This window comes from Elgaria multicarinata, chromosome 14, assembly GCF_023053635.1.
Source record: "Elgaria multicarinata webbii isolate HBS135686 ecotype San Diego chromosome 14, rElgMul1.1.pri, whole genome shotgun sequence".
In the NCBI taxonomy this organism is placed as follows: Eukaryota; Metazoa; Chordata; class Lepidosauria; order Squamata; family Anguidae; genus Elgaria; species Elgaria multicarinata.
In genome coordinates this window covers 8,879,950-8,897,954 of record NC_086184.1, presented here as the reverse complement: position 1 = coordinate 8,897,954, position 18,005 = coordinate 8,879,950, and the positions used below count along the sequence as shown (strand labels likewise).

General features: G+C 46.4%; 1 protein-coding gene across 1 annotated transcript in view; it reads right to left on the bottom strand.

Annotated features, from left to right (window-relative positions):
* The window catches only part of RPGRIP1L (RPGRIP1 like), a 104,338-nt gene that overhangs the window by 54,983 nt on the left and 31,350 nt on the right, over positions 1 to 18,005 (bottom strand). The window contains exons 10-13 of the mRNA XM_063141176.1: positions 12,305 to 12,444; positions 6,232 to 6,338; positions 5,926 to 5,976; positions 2,368 to 2,547 (exon numbers count right to left, since the gene is read on the bottom strand). Coding sequence (XP_062997246.1) covers positions 2,368 to 2,547; positions 5,926 to 5,976; positions 6,232 to 6,338; positions 12,305 to 12,444 — 478 coding nt within the window. The remainder of the gene's footprint in view (positions 1 to 2,367; positions 2,548 to 5,925; positions 5,977 to 6,231; positions 6,339 to 12,304; positions 12,445 to 18,005) is intronic.

Here is an 18,005-nt window from a genome sequence, read left to right as displayed (position 1 = left end):
GTACTTACTCTTGTAACGGTTTGGCGGTTGGGGAAAGAAACTAGCAAGCTTGTGTACCACACAACTCCCATTCTACTCACTGCAGGGAGAGGTGAACTGGGAGGAAAGGAAAGGAAAGGCACCTCTCGTGCAAGCACTGAGTCATTACTGACTCTTAGAGGGACGCCAGCTTTCGCTGACGTTGTCTTAGCAGGCCTTATAGCGGGGTGGTTTGCCGTTGCCTTCCCCGGCCGTTATTACCTTTCCCCCAGCTAGCTGGGTACTCATTTTACCGACCTCGGGAGGATGGAAGACTGAGTTGACCCGAGCCGGCTGCCTGAAACCAGCTTCCGCTGGGATCGAACTCAGGCCGTGGGGAGAGTTTCAGCTGCAGAAACTGCTGCTTTACCGCTCTGTGCCACACGAGGCTCACACGAACACGCCACACGAAATGGGAGACAGCATGCAAAATTTCACGGAGAATGCAAGAATTACGTCCTCTTCGGGTGCAACCCTATCGCGTTACTGCCTGCTAGTTGGAAGCCTTGGAGGCGTCTGAGATTCCTGTGCCCTGCTGGGCTACTGTCAGCAGGGCAGGAGGAGCGACAGAAGTAATAATAATAATAATAATAATAATAATAATAATAATAATAATAATAATAATAAATTTATTTCTTATCCGCCTCTCCTTTTGGATCGAGGCGGGGAACAACATTAGAACAGGAATCAATACATCTTAAAAATTCTTGATTTTACATTGGTCTGGATAGGCCTGCCGGAAAAGGCTAGTCTTTAAAGCTGCCTTAAAATCATACAGAGAGTTAATTTTATGAATCTGTTTGCCTCTCTGTCCTCCTCTTAATTTTTCCCCACTAGATGGGCCTCTGAGCCCATCCAGGGGAGTCGTGCTGGTGGAAGTGGGTCTGGAGCGGCCATAGGAGAGTGCGTATCCTGGCCTCCTCCTCCTTCCCCTCCCCACCCATCAGAACGCTCCCCTTTTCCTCTCCCTGAAGCCACGTTCCCACGGTGGCTGCAAGGAGGTGGAGGGAGGGATCAGAACACAGAGTCCCCCTCCTGAGGTCATAGTAGTGTCTACTGCCTCAGGAGTCAGACTCGGAAAAATGTTATGATGCCTTCCAGGACCACCGGACTGTACCCAAAATCAATTGATGCAAAATGTGGCAGCCAGGCACACGTAAAAGGGCTTTCTCCCATCTTACCCTGCAAAGGATGGTGTGCTCCCTCAAGAACTCACTCTCTTAGCTTTACTCTCTAAGAAAGGGTGTCAGGATGCATCTTTTTCCATTTTGCATTTTAAAATGTGCAGTTTTAATGTTTGGGGGTTTGTTGTTGTTGAAGTTTTTAATATTGTTGTTTTTATTGTTTAAAAGTTTTATGGGTTTAAATTGTTGTACACCACCTTGATGGCTTATTAGTAGATAGGGAAAGGAAAGGAGCCTCTCGTGCAAGCACTGAGTCATTGCTGACTCTTGGAGGGATGCCAGCTTTCGCTGACGTTTTCTTGGCAGGCCTTATAGCGGGGTGGTTCGCCGTTGCCTTCCCCGGCCGTTATTCCCTTTCCCCCAGCTAACTGGGTACTCATTTTACCGACCTCGGGAGGATGGAAGGCTGAGTCGACCCGAGCTGGCTGCCTGAAACCAGCTTCCGCTGGGATTGAACTCAGGCCGTGGGGAGAGTTTCAGCTGCAGAAACTGCTGCTTTACCGCTCTGCGCCAGTAGATAAGGCGGTATACAAATGTTAATAAACAAACAAATAAGGCTTATTTAGTAAGTAGTCTTCATTACCCAGGATCAGGGAGATCTTGAACTCAGAATTCCCTGGTTTTGCTGTTCAATCTTCTCCATCATGAGGAGGAATGAAGAAGAGTCATATGATCTCACCACCGGGGGCAGGCCTCAGCAAAAATATAATCTGAGGAGCGCCTAGGTTGGGACATGTTTGTGCCACGCCTTCTCGCGCTGTGCAACCTCGGTGTTGTGCCATTTATTCTCTCCGCTTTCCTTTTAAAAGCTTTTGCCCAGCTTCAGTCGATCGAATGGTCAATTGAATTAATTTGGGGTCTTGAGGGGTGTTCACTGAACACACCCAACCTCTCTGCTAATCACCTGGCAACCTTGCACAGGTTAGGCGGCTCCGTTAGCTGGTTTGACAAATGTTTTTTGGCGATGTGCACTGGAGTGGAGCGAGACAGTGGGAGCTTAGAATATAGAACTTACTGCAATAGAGAAGTCTGACGGAGTTTAACTAATTAAGATTTGGTTAGTTACCACATAAAATCTTGGATTCATTCATCTTAATTATCAGATTCTCCAAAAAACGATTAAAAAATTACTAGCAGTCAAGTGTACAGTGAGAGAATTAAATACCTGATAGTCTTTGTTAATTTTATGCTGTACAATTAACATATTGCGTGTCTTTTCAAGTTCTTGAACAGTTTCTGCATGGGTTGCTTGGAGCTCACGCATGGAACGCTCCAAGTCCTTATGGACGTCGTCTTCCACTTTCTCCAAAAACATGAGGTCTCCACTTGCTTCCTGCCTACGAACCTGAGCCATAGAAGTTGACAGCTCCATTATTAGATTCCCCGCCCCACCAAAACTTTCATTTTAATTGAAACAGATGAACCTCTCTCTTTCCGGCATTAAAATAAATGTATGCTTGGAGACCAATCTTGTAAATTTCTCATGGGAAGGAATGAAAACAATTCAAAAACGTTTCATAACCTGATTTGCAGTCAGATCTTATGTTGTTTTATTTAATTATTAGTAATACTTATATACTGCTTAATATAATGAAATCTGCAAATGGTTCACATATAAATATGGAAAAAATGACATTTAAATAAACTGTTACAAGCAATTTCGTCTTTACTAAGAAACGAGTTTAAAACGCCTTCCATTGGACACCTTTCAGCAAAAGATGCAGTGTGTGTGGCTAAGAGGTCAACGCTGTAATCCTATACTCAGAAGAAAGTCCCACTGTAATGGAACTTACTCCCAGGAAAGTGGTATAGTGTTGCAGACTTGGGGCCAGGTTATTTGAAGGAACGCCTCCTCCCATATGTACCTGCCTGGACCTTAAGATCATCTACAGGGGCCCTTCTCCATGAGCCCCTGCCAAAGGAAGTGAGGCAGGTGGCTACCAGAAGGAAGGCCTTCTCTGCTGTGGCACCCCGGCTGTGGAATGAGCTCCCCAGAGAGGTTCGCCTGGTGCCTACACTGTACTCCTTCCATCGCCAGCTGAAGAGCTTTTTATTTTCTCAGTGTTTTAACACCTAATTTAACTTAAATTTTAACTTTGCTGTTTTAATTCTGTATTTTAACCTATATCAATTTCTGCTGTGTGGTTTTATCCTGGTTGTGCTTTTTATATTGTATTTTGTATTTGTGTTTTTAGATAGTTGGTTGTTTTATTATGCTCTTTGAGGTTTTAAATTTTTGCGAAACGCCCAGAGAGCTTCGGCTATTGGGCAGTACAAAAATGTAATAAATAAATAAATGAATAAATACAAAGCAGCAAGTTCAAATGTTACCGCCGCCATAAACTGGGTAACTTTGAGTGCAATCCTATTAATGTTTGCTTGGAATTAGCCCCACTATATTCAATGGGGTTTACTCCCTAGGTGTGTGTTTAGGATTCCAGCTTTAGGGAACTCACTCTTCTCTCAGCCTCATCTGCAACATGAGGATGATAATACTGACCTACCTAAGAGCATTGTTGCAAAGGTTACAATATAAAGTATACAAGATAACGTATGCAAACTGCTATATAAATGCTAAATATTTATTCACACTACCTCCTCCTCCTCTTCCTTCTTCTCATATAATGCAGCATGTGTGAAGTGATCCTTAAGTCTCAGGGACCATTTAGGACAGCATTAATAGGCATTTTGGGATTCCCCCGCGGGGATGGGTTCTGGACCTGGACCTCACACGTGGAAGGGGCCACAGGGCATGTTGACCAAATGACATGGGTGCAGGGTGCAGTGAGAAGAGAAGATTGAGGGGAGACATGAGAGCACTCTTCAAATACTTGAAAGGTTGTCACACAGAGGAGGGCCAGGATCTCTTCTCGATCCTCCCAGAGTGCAGGACACGGAATAATGGGCTCAAGTTAAAGGAAGCCAGATTCTGGCTGGACATCAGGAAAAACTTCCTGACTGTTAGAGCAGTACGACAATGGAATCAGTTACCTAGGGAGGTTGTGGACTTTCCCACACTAGAGGCCTTCAAGAGGCAGCTGGACAACCATCTGTCAGGTATGCTTTAGGGTGGATTCCTGCATTGAGCCAGGGGTTGGACTCGATGGCCTTTTAGGCCCCTTCCAACTCTACTATTCTATGAGGAGACGCCCCCTCAAATTCAGTCCTCGTGTCTTAAAAAGGGGCTCCTCTAAAAATAGTAATAATGTAAATTTGGCTACGTTAAGGGAAGCATGAGGAAGAACACCATGGCATAGCGCTATCTGTAATTATTGAAGAAAACTTAGAAATGCAACAGGGAGAAAATGACGACAACTAAACAACATTTAAGGTCAGATACCAAATCTTTTCCATTCATCCCCTTTTCTTTCACCTCACTGCAATTCTGCTGTAAACAGGAGAATTACAAACTAGGAGCAAGAGGGGAAAATGCATTCCCCCACCCCCTATTGTGCTTTTATAAATAAGCAACTAGCAAATGTTCAGATGCAAGGAGAGAGAATAAAAGGCGTATGTTTCCAGAGTGCTACATTTTAGTTTGGCATCTGCTTTTATATCCTGCAAAATTATTTTTATACCCTTCGGATTCTGTAAACAAAAAGATGTTCTGATCAGACCTGTAGTGGAACAGTGGTGAAAGTGGAAAAGGCAAGTGTTCTCACTCAATCAAGAGGAGAAGTGGGGGAGAGGTTTTAAAGCAAAGCCATGTAGGCTGCAGGTTAATTCACTTTTGATGTCACAATGAAATATGCACATAACCTTAAAAAGTTCTACCGTGCCATTTTCTCTCTCTCCCCATCTCCTGCTTCTCTGAAACTGAACAGCGACATATCCGATACATACAAGCAAGCAGCATTAGCTGGCGAAAGGAGCCCAAGTTAAAGGTATTCCCGGAAAGCTATTATGTTCTTACCTTTTGTGAACCGCCCAGAGAGCTTCGGCTATTGGCCGGTATAAAAATGCAATAAATAAATAAATAAATAAATAGTGTTGTGTGAGGACTGGAGGGTTTAAAAAGCAGTACGGAGCGGTTTCTGCGAGTTTATACAAATCTATGGTGCGACCACACTTGGAATACTGTGTGCAGTTCTGGTCGCTATCTCTATAATAAAGAATATTATAGAGATGGGAAAAGTGCAGAAAGGGGCAACTCAAATGATTAAGGGGCTGAAGCATCTCCCCTATGAGGGAAGGTTACATCAACTGGGATTGTTTAGCTTGGAAAAAAAGGAGGCTGAGGGGAGACATGATAGAGGTGTACAAAATTATGCATAGAATGTGGATAGGGAGACATCTTTCTCCTCCCTCTCTCAAAATACTAGAACCCAATGGGGTCATCCCATGAAGCTGATTAGTGGGAGATCCAGGACAAATAAAAGGACTTCTTCACACATTGCATAGTTAAGTTATGGAAGTCACTACCACAGGATGTAGTGATGGCCACCAATTTGGATGGCTTTAAAAGGGGGTTGGATAAATTCCTGGAGGTGAAAGCTATCAATGGCTACTAGCCCTGATGGTTGTGTGCTATCTCCAGTATTCGAGGCAGTAAGCCTGTGTGCACCAATTGCTGGGGAACATGGGTGGGAGGGTGCTGTTGCACCATGTCCTGCTTGTTCATCCCTGGCTGATGGCTGGTTGGCCACTGTGTGAACAGAGTGCTGGACTAGATGGACCCTTGGCCTGATCCAGCAGGGAACTTCCTATGCTCTTATGTTCTTACCTTTATAAGCATCAGAGCTTCACTGAGTTCAGCCACATCGACGTCGCTCTCCTGAAACACAGAGAAGCAACAGGAAGGCGTCGTTCAACGGGAATGAATAATGGAGCAAGACAGTGAGAACACACAGTGCATTCACACTACAACATGACATTTCAGCGGATACCATGAATAAGTAAACGCTGTCATATCCCCGCATTCTTTGGCTGCGGCTTTTAAGAAAGGAGCATTTGCATAAGATATAAAAAGCTTTCCGCCCCACTCCATCCCTTTTGGGGTCATTTTCTAAAACGAGAGGAAAAAGTTCACCTTGGTGAAAAACTTCATGCGGTCCTTCAATTCATCCTGCTGTTGCTTCTGCTCCAGATAGCGCAAGCGTAAATCTTGATTCTCCTGGGCCAGCTTTTCATTTTGGTCTCCGAAAGGAAATAATAAAAAAGAGAGAGTACATCTTCTATTTAAACCCAGCAGGACGCTAAATACCACCACTGTGGTCTTCAAATCTATCTTTCTTGCAGCAAATCACAGGAAATATATGTATCAAATGTGATTTAAAAACAAAACACACTTCCCATTCTTTCTCATGTATTGACTGAATTCCAGATTGCTGGGGTGGCGGTGAGCTCTACCCATGCCCAGAGTTTCCATCTGTCGGTTTTGAGCTCCCATCCAAACACTGTGGCCCATTTGTGAGTGTGTTTAGGCATGTCCAGGCAACTCTAGGCAGCCCTTTTAAAGAGGAAAATTGGGAACTGGAACTGTTTGCTTGTAAGCTTGCTAAAGCTTTCTCCACTAGTCCATGCAGTAAAGCAGGGATGCTGAAACCCAGCGTGGAGGCTGTCACAATCAGGCCTGTTCCCCTTAGTGTTGGGGAAGGAGTTTCAGGCTATCAGAAGCAGGGGAGGAGATTCTCCTGGGTTCTTCACCAGCCAAGGATGAATCTTCACCGGACCTTATCAGTGAAAATGTTAACAACTCAGAGTCTTTGGGAACTCAGCTATCCTCTAGGGGGGAAGGGACTTCAGAGATGACCAATCCCAGTGTTGCATAAATTATACCAAATCCAAGTGTGCCAAAATCCAATATTGAGACACTCGAGAAAGATCATAGGCAAGGCGTTGGGCTCCAAACGTTTATTCTCGAGAATAAGGTGACTCTTCTCGCTCAGACTGCTAATTCAGAGTCACGCTGGGCTGGGGCAGGACAGTAGCTTATATACTTCCATGCAGTGGTCAGAAAGGGGAATTGCAGCTGAAATTACTCGACCGCCATCGCCATGTGCTTTCCCAGGTGTGCAGCCCTTCTTCTATTGGTGATGTGGCTAGGGGGCAATCCTAAGGACTTGGCTGGGTTTGGTTGGTCAGTTTCATTTGAAACTGACCTATGGTGTTGTCCTGGCAGTTAATCAGCAGTGTGGATTCAGCAGGATTAACTTAATCAATATTGTCTGGCAAGAAAGGGGCTTGGAAGTCACCTACATGCTGCTTACATGGGGGTAATGGAGACTCCACTGGGGCATCTGACTACTTCCTCTTCTCTGCCCTGTGCACCTCTGTACTCTCCCCCCGGTGTGCTTGTGTGTATGTGTGTCCGGGGGAAATGGACATTCTAGTTTTTACATCACCAGAGTCCACCGCAGATTCAAACGGGTGGAGCTAAAAGAAGGCAAGAGGTGATTGGGTCGGCTAGCTTCTTGCCAGAGGAATCCTTCCTGAAGCTAAGGGACTCAGAGAAAAGACCTTCCCTTTTGTTGAAAGGACAATCGTCTCACTTAGTTAGCCAAGTTTTAGCCTAGAGGAAAGTTCCTAGTGTTTAAACCCTCTTCAGGTGCAAAGAGGTGTTTATTGGCTGAATAAAGTTTTGTGGATTACTTAGCAGACCTCTTTATTGTCTTGCACTGCAGCAGGAGGGCTTGGAAACACGACAGGGGCAATGCCATGACCCATTCCGCTAGCCCCAACCGCTTTTCCCCAAGCACCGATGACTTCCTGCCTCCCCCTCTCCTTCTAAAAGGTTGAAATGTCTTTCCTAAAGGCTTGGTTACTGGGAGTAAGAGCTTTAAACTAAAATATGCGGATTCGATGGGACATACTTTTGAGTAGAGCTGCATAAGATTGGCCTGTTAATCTTTTAGGCTCTTTTCTTTTCACCCTTAGGAAATAAAAAATCTCCCCCTCCCCATTTTTTTTTAATGGAAAAGCTGGACAGAGAAGGGAAGTTTGGTGTTCTTCTCTGTCTGTCTGTCTGTCTCTCTCTCTCTCTCTCTCTCTCACACACACACACACATTTCAGAGAGGCCATATTTTCTGGATATTTTAATATTGCTGTATTTTGATCAGATAGAAGTAATTATTTGAAAACGGTTTCCACAAAAGCAATTTGGGCTTTGATCTATCCTAAGCAGGGGTCATAAAACAGTATCTTCAATATCTTCATCCCCCATCCACCCCGAACAGTATTTTCAATACTATCTCTCATCACGGAGTATGGTGAAGCCTTTGACCCTGTTCAGACAACATGCTAAGCCACGGTGGTTACCCATTTTGAGCTAAACATTATGGCTTAGTGTGGGGTGTGAGCCACGACTTAGCGTTTCGTGCGAACCCTTCCTAACCATGGTGGCTACATAACCATGGTTTAAAGACGCTCGCCAACCATTTGCTGCAAAAGGGTTCACGGCCTAACCATGGCTTAGCGTGTTGTCTGAACAGGCTCCTAGAGTTCACTCCCCATTGAGGGGAGACATGATAGCACTCTTCAAATACTTAAAAGGTTGTCACACAGAGGAGGTCCAGGATCTCTTCTCAATCTTCCCAGAGTGCAGGACACGGAATAATGGGCTCAAGTTAAAGGAAGCCAGATTCCGGCTGGACATCAGGACAAACTTCCTGACTGTTAGAGCAGTACAACAATGGAATCAGTGACCTAGGGAGGTTGTGGGCTCTCCCACACTAGAGTCATTCAAGAGGCAGCTGGACAAGCATCTGTCAGGGATGCTTTAGGGTGGATTCCTGTATTGAGCAGGGGGTTGGACTCGATGGCCTTGTAGGCCCCTTCAAACTCTGCTATTCTATGATTCTAAGCTGGAGGGGGTTCAGAGGAGGGCAACCAGGATGGTCAGGGGTCTGGAAACAAAGCCCTATGGGGAGAGACTGAAAGATCTGGGCGTGTTTAATCTGAAGAAGAGAAGGCTGAGGGGAGACATGATAGCACTCTTCAAGTCTTTGAAAGGTTGTCACACAGAGGAGGTCCAGGATCTCTTCTCGATCCTCCCAGAGTGCAGGACACGGAATAATGGGCTCAAGTTAAAGGAAGCCAGATTCCGGCTGGACATCAGGAAAAACTTCCTCACTGTTAGAGCAGTACAACAATGGAACCAGTTACCTAGGGAGGTTGTGGGCTCTCCCACACTAGAGTCATTCAAGAGGCAGCTGGACAAGCATCTGTCAGGGATGCTTTAGGGTGGATTCCTGTATTGAGCAGGGGGTTGGACTCGATGGCCTTGTAGGCCCCTTCAAACTCTGCTATTCTATGATTCTAAGCTGGAGGGGGTTCAGAGGAGGGCAACCAGGATGGTCAGGGGTCTGGAAACAAAGCCCTATGGGGAGAGACTGAAAGATCTGGGTGTGTTTAATCTGAAGAAGAGAAGGCTGAGGGGAGACATGATAGCACTCTTCAAGTCTTTGAAAGGTTGTCACACAGAGGAGGTCCAGGATCTCTTCTCAATCCTCCCAGAGTGCAGGACACGGAATAATGGGCTCAAGTTAAAGGAAGCCAGATTCCGGCTGGACATCAGGACAAACTTCCTGACTGTTAGAGCAGTACAACAATGGAATCAGTGACCTAGGGAGGTTGTGGGCTCTCCCACACTAGAGTCATTCAAGAGGCAGCTGGACAAGCATCTGTCGCGGATGCTTTAGGGTGGATTCCTGTATTGAGCAGGGGATTGGACTTGATGGCCTTGTAGGCCTCTTCCAACTCTGCTATTCTATGATTCAGGACTGAAAAGCCAAAGCAACGCCCCCTCCCTCCCCGAAACAAATGGGGTGGAGTGAAGAAAAAACACATTGCTCGGCATTAGGAGCTGCATCTTGTAGTAACAATCTTAAAATAAAAAAGACATGTTTTATTATCCCTGCGTGGAGCTGTTCTAATGGACCAAACACAGCTACTTGTACTTTTGATGTAACTTCAACAAGACTCCGCACTGAGTGTGCAGAGCCTTTTCCTGCTCATGCAAAATAACGGGGACTTAAGAAAACAAAGATTGAGATAATCTACTGGTAAAACAAACAGCTGTCAAAACTCGTTTGCGCTAATGTCGTCATCTGTAATCAATACGCGCAGGGCGCTGACCTACGCGTTCATGTTAAAAAAGAAGAAAAAAATTGGGATAAAGAGGCCCTTAAGCCTGCAATTAATTTAAACATTAAGCTGTATTTAAATGTTCTAACCAAAAGGATTGCAAAACCTGAAACTAATCTGCACGTTGAACAGGGGAGGGGTCGGGCGGAGGGAAGCAAGCGTGGAACCCAAACATTTCTGCGTTATCTAAACTAACAAAAGGAAATTTCAAACGGTCGTTCACGAATGGTAAATTGAAGGAAGGTTGTGCAGAAGAGACAGCAGAAACGATCACAATGTGTAAATCAGCTTCTGGTGGCCACCTGTAGCATCCACTCTTTTTATCTGCTCCCTTCCTATCGACTTGGACACAGAAATACAGCCGTGCCAAGGTGAAGGGTAGCCGTTTCCCCCTGACATCAAAGGGAAGGAGTTTGTTTGGTTTTGGTTTGGTACAGAGAAACATTTAGTCGTGTGAGACTCCCAGCCACGGTGGTACAGTCCAGGTACAGCAAGGGTGTGCAATGTTTCCGGCCCCAAGGGCCACGTGTGATGATGGCTCAGGGTTTGGGGGCCACACGTGTGAGGATCCCAGGGAGTGGAGGTGGGGGGAATTTGGCGGCAGTGAGTGGCGAGTCAGGGCACTGTTGGCTGGCCACATGTGGGCTGTGGGCCGCTGAGATACAGCTTTACCACCACATCTGCTGCTTGGGAGAACGGGTCATACTGCCCTGTGAGTACACTTTTCACTGGGTCTCATCGCTGTTCTTAGCCCTCTGGTAGTCTGCTCTACGGGGGCAAGGGACCATGAGATCAACAAAGCAGCGGTCAAATGGACATTGTGAGCAACATTGTCTATGCAGGACGCCCCATGATACATTAACTCTGTTTTTGAGAACACTCTTTCTTGTGGTCCAGTTACGTCACTGAAGGCCCAAGCGTGAGGGAGGGACCATTACTCAGTGGTAGAGCACCTGCCTCGCACGCAGAAGGTCCCAGGTTCAACTTTTGGCATCTCCAGTTAAAAAGGATCAGGTAGCAGATGATAGAGACCCCCTGGGGAACCACTGACACTCGGAGACCAGGGGTGGGGAACCTCTTCCAGCCTGATGGCCGGATTCCATTTCAGAGAAGCCCTCGGGGACCACATTCCAATGGTAGGTGGGGCCAAATGCAAGGGGGTGGGGCCCAAATTCAACACACAACCCACAACACCAGCATATTGTAGCTTAAAGCTATTACTACCGAAAGCTCAGCCTTAGGAGAGGCATGGCAGCCTTTTAGAATGGCCGGGGTGGGTGGGGGAAGAAACTGTACCCAAACCAGGAAACCATCAAACAACTGGCGGTCAGAAGGCCAGATTGGGATTCTCCGTGGGCCAGATTTAGCTTGCAGGCCTGAAGTTCCCTACCCCTGCAGTAGACAATACCAGGCTTGAGGGACCAACAGACTAACCTGATACAAGGCACAGACTCCTCTATTCCTGCAGACGCACTTTTCCTCACTTAAAGAGGGGAAACCTCCTTGCAAACGTCATGCTTTAAAATCACTCCACCGGCTGCCAATTAGTTTCCGGGCGAAGTACAAAGTGTTGGTTATCACCTTTAAAGCCCTACATGGTTTGGGTCCAGGTTACCTGCGGGATCACCTTCTCCCATACAATCCGCCCCGCACACTCAGGTCCTCTGGGAAGAATTTACTCCAGTCAGCAAAAACTAGGCTGAACCGTTCTCGTCTGCTGCCGCTGGACTGTGCAATGGCCTGCCGGAGAAGATTCGCCAACTTAACAGTCTTTCCGAATTTAAGGAAGCCATAAAGACTGATCTCTTCCGGCAGGCCTACCCAGTCGAATTTTAAGGTGTCTTTTAATAATGTGTATTAGTTTTATATGTTTTAATCAATTACATGTGTTTTATGGTGTTTTATATTTGTGTTGTACCCCGTCTTGATCCAGAGGGAGAGGTGGGTAAGAAATACATTTATGTATTTATAATTATTATTATTATTATTGTTGCTAACTTCCTCCAGAGCGTTGTACCTCGTTCTGCTTTGATTCTGTCTAGGATGTCGTTTTTGTCTGCTAAATCCGACTTTAAAGCAGCCTCCAGCTGAGTAATCTGCCGTTTCAGCTGCTGCTCCTTTAGCTTCCATTGCTGGTCCCGGGTCACGCCGAAGGCACTGAGGAATTAAGACGAGGGTGGAAAGATCCCACCCCCCGAAAAAAAGAAAGAAATTAAAGAGCAACCACATGGCATGTGAGGAACTCTCAGAAATCAACTTCAACAGAAAACAGTAAAGATGGAGAAGGGGGGGAGGAGGAAGGGAAAGCGATTTCAGCAGCGGAGATCATTGTCATCATGTCTCAGGAATTAAGTAAACACATGCTGGTCTGCTGCTGTTGAAACCAAGGCGCCTTTCTCAGGCTGCGGTTGTGGGACATGAAAGGGTTTGTGGGATGAGCAATGGGGCTGGCCTCAATTTAGAGCGGCAGAGCCAGAAGAGTTGGCAGCGTGCAAACGTTTGCGGGGGCTCGGAGAGGAATCCAGGGGTCGGTTCCAGAGGAATCCGCCACTCGAAACCTCGGCAGCAGATGACCGACGCGACCGTCCGCTCCACGCGGAAACTTCTCCGCGCCCAAGGCCTGCGATTACCCACCTGATCTGTTTTAAAGAATCAGGGTAGGAGGGAAGGGAAAGGGACAAAGCCCAGAGGCCATGGCCTGACCAAAGAAACGCTCCAGCCGCGAAGTCACGGCGCTTCTCGTATCGTAAAACCGACCCTCTGAAACGTATTAAAACCTCTTTGTACTTTACAGGCCAATACCAAAAGGGTGCAACATTAACCGGGCTGAGAAACCCGGAGCGGAACGTTTGAAGATGGCTTGAAGGTGGTTCAAAAAACCATGAAAATATCGTTCACAGCTCAAGACACAGCATGGACGACGCGTGCATTCTTGCAGGACAATACAGGGGGGATCTATGAAGCTTAAGCTCCTTTAAAAAAGACGGCTGCTGAAGGAACTGCTGAAAGTTCAAAGTCGGAGGGTGTTCAGGTTTAGCGGCAGCGTGGTGTCTGCCAATGGTTCCAGCACCAGGGATAGGGCTTGATTCAGCATGGTGAAGAAATCCAGATGGGTTACTGTAGACTACAAGACTAGGAAGGGATGCCTCCCAAATTAAGAGCGTAGGAAGCTGCCTGACGCTGAATCCATCTAGCCCAATATTGTTGACACGGACTGGCAGCAGCTCTCTGGGGATTCAGGCCAGATTCTTTTCTAGCTCTTCATTGAGATGCAGGGGGTTGAACCTGGGGCCTGCTGCATGCAAAGCAGCCGCTCTTGCCACTGACATGTGGCTCATTCTCTTCACCCAAGTATCTTCCTGGATTTTGAAGAGGGAACCAATGCACTAGGGCTGTGCATGGATCTCCCGAACTGCTTTGTGGCCCGATCCGCTTCGGGTGTATCCGACCCTCCTCTGCTCCACTCCACGGAGCGAGATCTGGAGGGGCGGATCAAGATTTTGCCCCCGTTCCCTAATTACTTGCCTCCACGGCGGGCGGCGGAGGCAGGTAAGTGGGGAAGGGGGGGCAAAATGGGGCCCGAATAAGCCCCCCTCACCTGGCTCTGCCGCCGTCGCTGCACGGATTGCTGCTGCAGCGGAGCCAGGTAAGCCACCCTCCCCCCCCCACTTACCTGCCTCCGTCGCGGTCCAGCGCAGGCTTCAACTGAGGGCCAGGCCTCAAACCGGAAGAGCAGGCCGCGGCCTGCTTCTGTTTTGAGGCCTGGGCCTCAGTTGAAGCCTGCGATGGACAGAGGTAAGCCCCCCTCCCCCCTTACCTGGCTCCGACACCGTCACCACACGGACTGCGGCAGCGCCGCCGACAGGTGAGCCCCCCTCCCCCCCACTTACCTGCATTTGGAGCTCCGGATGGAGGCGAACCGCTTCGCCTCAATCTGCAGCTCCCCCGACCCGATTCAGATCCGCCTTTGGCGGAGGCAGATCAGGTCACTCCGCTCCGGATCCGCCATCTGAATCAGAGCGGAGCACAGCCCTACGATGCACTACAAACTCTTCTTTGGTCAGCTTATTTCGGATTTGTTGTTTTGTTTATAGGGTACTGAGCACGCACAGTTTGCTACAGCTCTTAGGCCCTTTGGTTCGTTTGGCTCTTTCCTGTCCTCGACATTCCCCTCTGCGTGTCCGTCCCATTGATAAAAACCATTAAAAGTAGATGCGATAGTACATTTGGGCGCATCAAATTTTTTTTTGCTGTCTGTTTCACCGATGCACATGTGCACTGGCGTGCATTCATAGAAACACTGCAAAAAGCAACACTGATGTACTTGTACATACCACTGTATCAAGGTAGTTTGCGTGTGGCGTTTTACGAAGGCACAGGAGCACACGTGCATAGCAATGAAAACCTCGCCAAAATGGAACTTGCATGATCACGTCAAACTTTGCTTTCCCCCCTATGCGGTGTTTTATCAGTGCATAGGTGCAGGCTGGTAATGTAGGAGAGGGAAATATTCAAACGAACTGAAAACTGTGGCAAACAGCGCATGTTCCAATTCCGGACTTAATTTCAGAAATTCTCGTAGTTAAACTAGAATTCCAGAGAAGTTGAGATCAGGGTAGAGCAAACCCACAGAACAATAAAGAAAAAGGAATGGTGGTGTGCAATTTATTCATGCCTGTAAAACCTTTTAAAAGGCTGCCCGTCCAAATACACCTTTTGTTAGTCATTTGCGGCCCAAATGGGGGGAAAAAATCTTGCTTTTGTGAAACTTCACTGCCTGGTCATCTGGAGGTGATTTTTATTCACCAAAGGTGATCAAGTATTGGCAAAGTGCCTGGTTTGATGGCACTCATTAACTACCTGCCTGCTCTACTCCAATTATGTATGCATCTTCCTAAACAGCTCAGTCTGGTATGTTGTCTGCTGATACTCAGCAAAGCGTGCCCAGCTCAGCCATGGACCAGACAACTTTGGGCAACTTGCTCTCTCTCAGTTTCCGTTTCTCCCATCTGTAAAATGGACACATGGACATAGCTTTTGAAAGTACGGATACAGAAACACCACCCATCTTGCAATTTAGGATGGGCTGTGAACCTGTACTAATGAAAAGGAAGGAGGAAATAGTTGCAATTGTTCCAGAGAACAGTTGCAATGCAAGATCACAAGTATAGCTTGTACTGCTATTTAAGTATACTTATACATAGTTTTCGCTTGTCAGAAATGTTTGGGTGCAAACACTGATATGGCCATTTGTACATTTCCCAACAATAACTCTGGAAACTGGCCCTGGTTAAATTTAGTTCCATTTAGGACTCCATTTTCTCCAAATCCACATAATGCTAACTTTAAAGGCATACAAAATCGTCCCAAAATTTAGTCTGCAGCTATCATCTCTTTTACATTTAGGATTGCATTCCACTGGAATCCACGTGGAATCTCTTTGGAGTTCACTTTATCCTGCTGCATTTTGAAAACATCTGGGTATGTATCAGTGGTTGACCATGCAGCACACCAGGACCAGATCAGCATTATGGGGTTGGAGGAAAGCAATGACTGAAATGCATCCGTTCGAGGGGGACTGGAGTCTTGGGTTCCCTCTCCCCTGCTCCAAAGTGATATAATTAACACCAAATTGTTACTGTTTTCCATCAGATCTTGCAGTGCTGGCTGAGTAAGACATACTGTTGACTTCTGTAGCTTGTTTTTGTTGTTGTTGTTGTTGTTGTTTGTTGGTTTTTTAAAAAAAACAAAGGCCAGTTCATAAAATCACTTTCCCTTCCCAGTGCCATGGCTCATACATTCAGCAGAAAAGAACTGGCACCCTGAAAGAGAAGCACAAGCCCTTCTCCTTCACAACACGGAAAAAACTTAGATAATTCCTCGAAGGATTCAAACTTTGAGAATTCTTATACTTAACATCCTGATCTGCAGCTCTCGGATTAATATGAGGATCAGAAGTGCTATCCAACAGACCAGCCTTCCCTGACCTAGTGCCCTCCAGTTGTGTGGGACTTCAACTCCCAACAGCCACTGCCAGCATAGCCAATAGTCAGGAATCCTGGGAACTGAAGTCCAAACTATCCAGAAGGCATCAGGATGCAGAAGGCAATGATAGATTTTGCAATCCCCCTAATGTTGCAACGCAGGTCTCAGCGGCTTAAACATTTCATAATCTGCATTTAAATACACATTGTAGAGATTTTGCATTTAAATGGGTAGTTTGAGATGACAGATGCAGATCGATGCAGAGACAAAAAAATAATGGAATTGTGGGTGAAAACATGCAAAAGTGACATGGAAGGGCACGTTAGCAGTGTTCAGGTGCATAAAAGGGTGCCACAGGAGAGATGATAAAAGAACTATTTTCCATGGCCACAGAAATTAGGGCCCAAAATAATGGGCATGTTACAGCTACCTAGATTTCAATTAAATATAAGGAAAAACTTCCCAATGTTAAGATCTGTTCAACAGTAGAACTGTCTACCTAAGGAGCTTGAAGGCTCTCCATTTCTGGAGGTTTTTAAGAAGAGGCTGGACAGCCACCTCTCACGGATGGTTTAATTGGTTTTCCAGAACATTGCAGAGGGTTGGACTAGATGTTCCTTGTGGTCCCTTCCGACTCCACCATTCTATGATTCTATGACAGTTTAGTCGTAGAACGGAAGCTCCGCATGTACGGAGACCCAGGTTCAATCCTTCGCCTCTCCAGGTAGGGCTAGAAAAGAATCCTGCCTGAAACCTTGGACAGCTGCTGCCAGTCCGTGTAGACAATACTGAGCTAGATGGACCTATGGTCTGGCCTGGTACAAGACCACCTCCTGTGGATTGAAGACGGACACATTTGTCCATCCCTAGTTCATGTGATTCTTCCCAGCAAGGACAACCATATGAATAAGATCCCACATATGATCAGGAGCACACAGGACACATTCAGTTCATAGTAGGGGTTATCTGCATAGTAGTACTCCTCCACCTTTGTACTCCTCCATTGCTCCTTGATGGAACTATCAACATAGGCCAGCAATCTCTCAGCAACGCTCTATCCCGATACACAACGCTGAGCTCAAAGGACCATTACCAGACCCATCCTGAGCTAAACAAACCAGTATGGTATAAGGCCGCTTTCTGCGTCCCTGTGTTATCATGCACCAACTTCAATCCAAATGGAAGTTTTATTGAATAAGCACCGGCCCTCACAACTGTGGTTTTGTCTCTGAAGGTTAGGCAAAAGAGGACTGCAAGATTTAAATAGGAGATAAATCAAACAGAACGTGGCGGGGACCGATTTTAATTGGAAAGGGCAATTCTTCATCAAAGGCACGCATTTATTTCTTTGAGGTTATTTTGGTTCATAAGAGGAGATGAAAAGAAATACATATATCTCAATGATAGGGGCGGGTGCAGGGAGCTAACAACCCAAAACAGCATTTGCGTATTAGATTGTATTTCATCTCCCGGCTTGCTTCCTCTCCGACAAGCAGTTATAAAGCGGTTCTCGTAAAATGCAGATTTACTTGAATTTTATTAATTAATTGGCTACCTAAAGGGCAAAAGGAGCTCCTATTCCCAAATCAGCTTGCCCGTGCTCTACGGAGGTCCTTCTTCATGTACCTATTCTACCCAAGGGGCTACGAACATTCACAGGAGAGGGGGGTTATTTTAGCCGTGGTGCTTCTGTTATGGAATGGCAGAACCCAGGGAGGTTTGCCTGGTGCTTG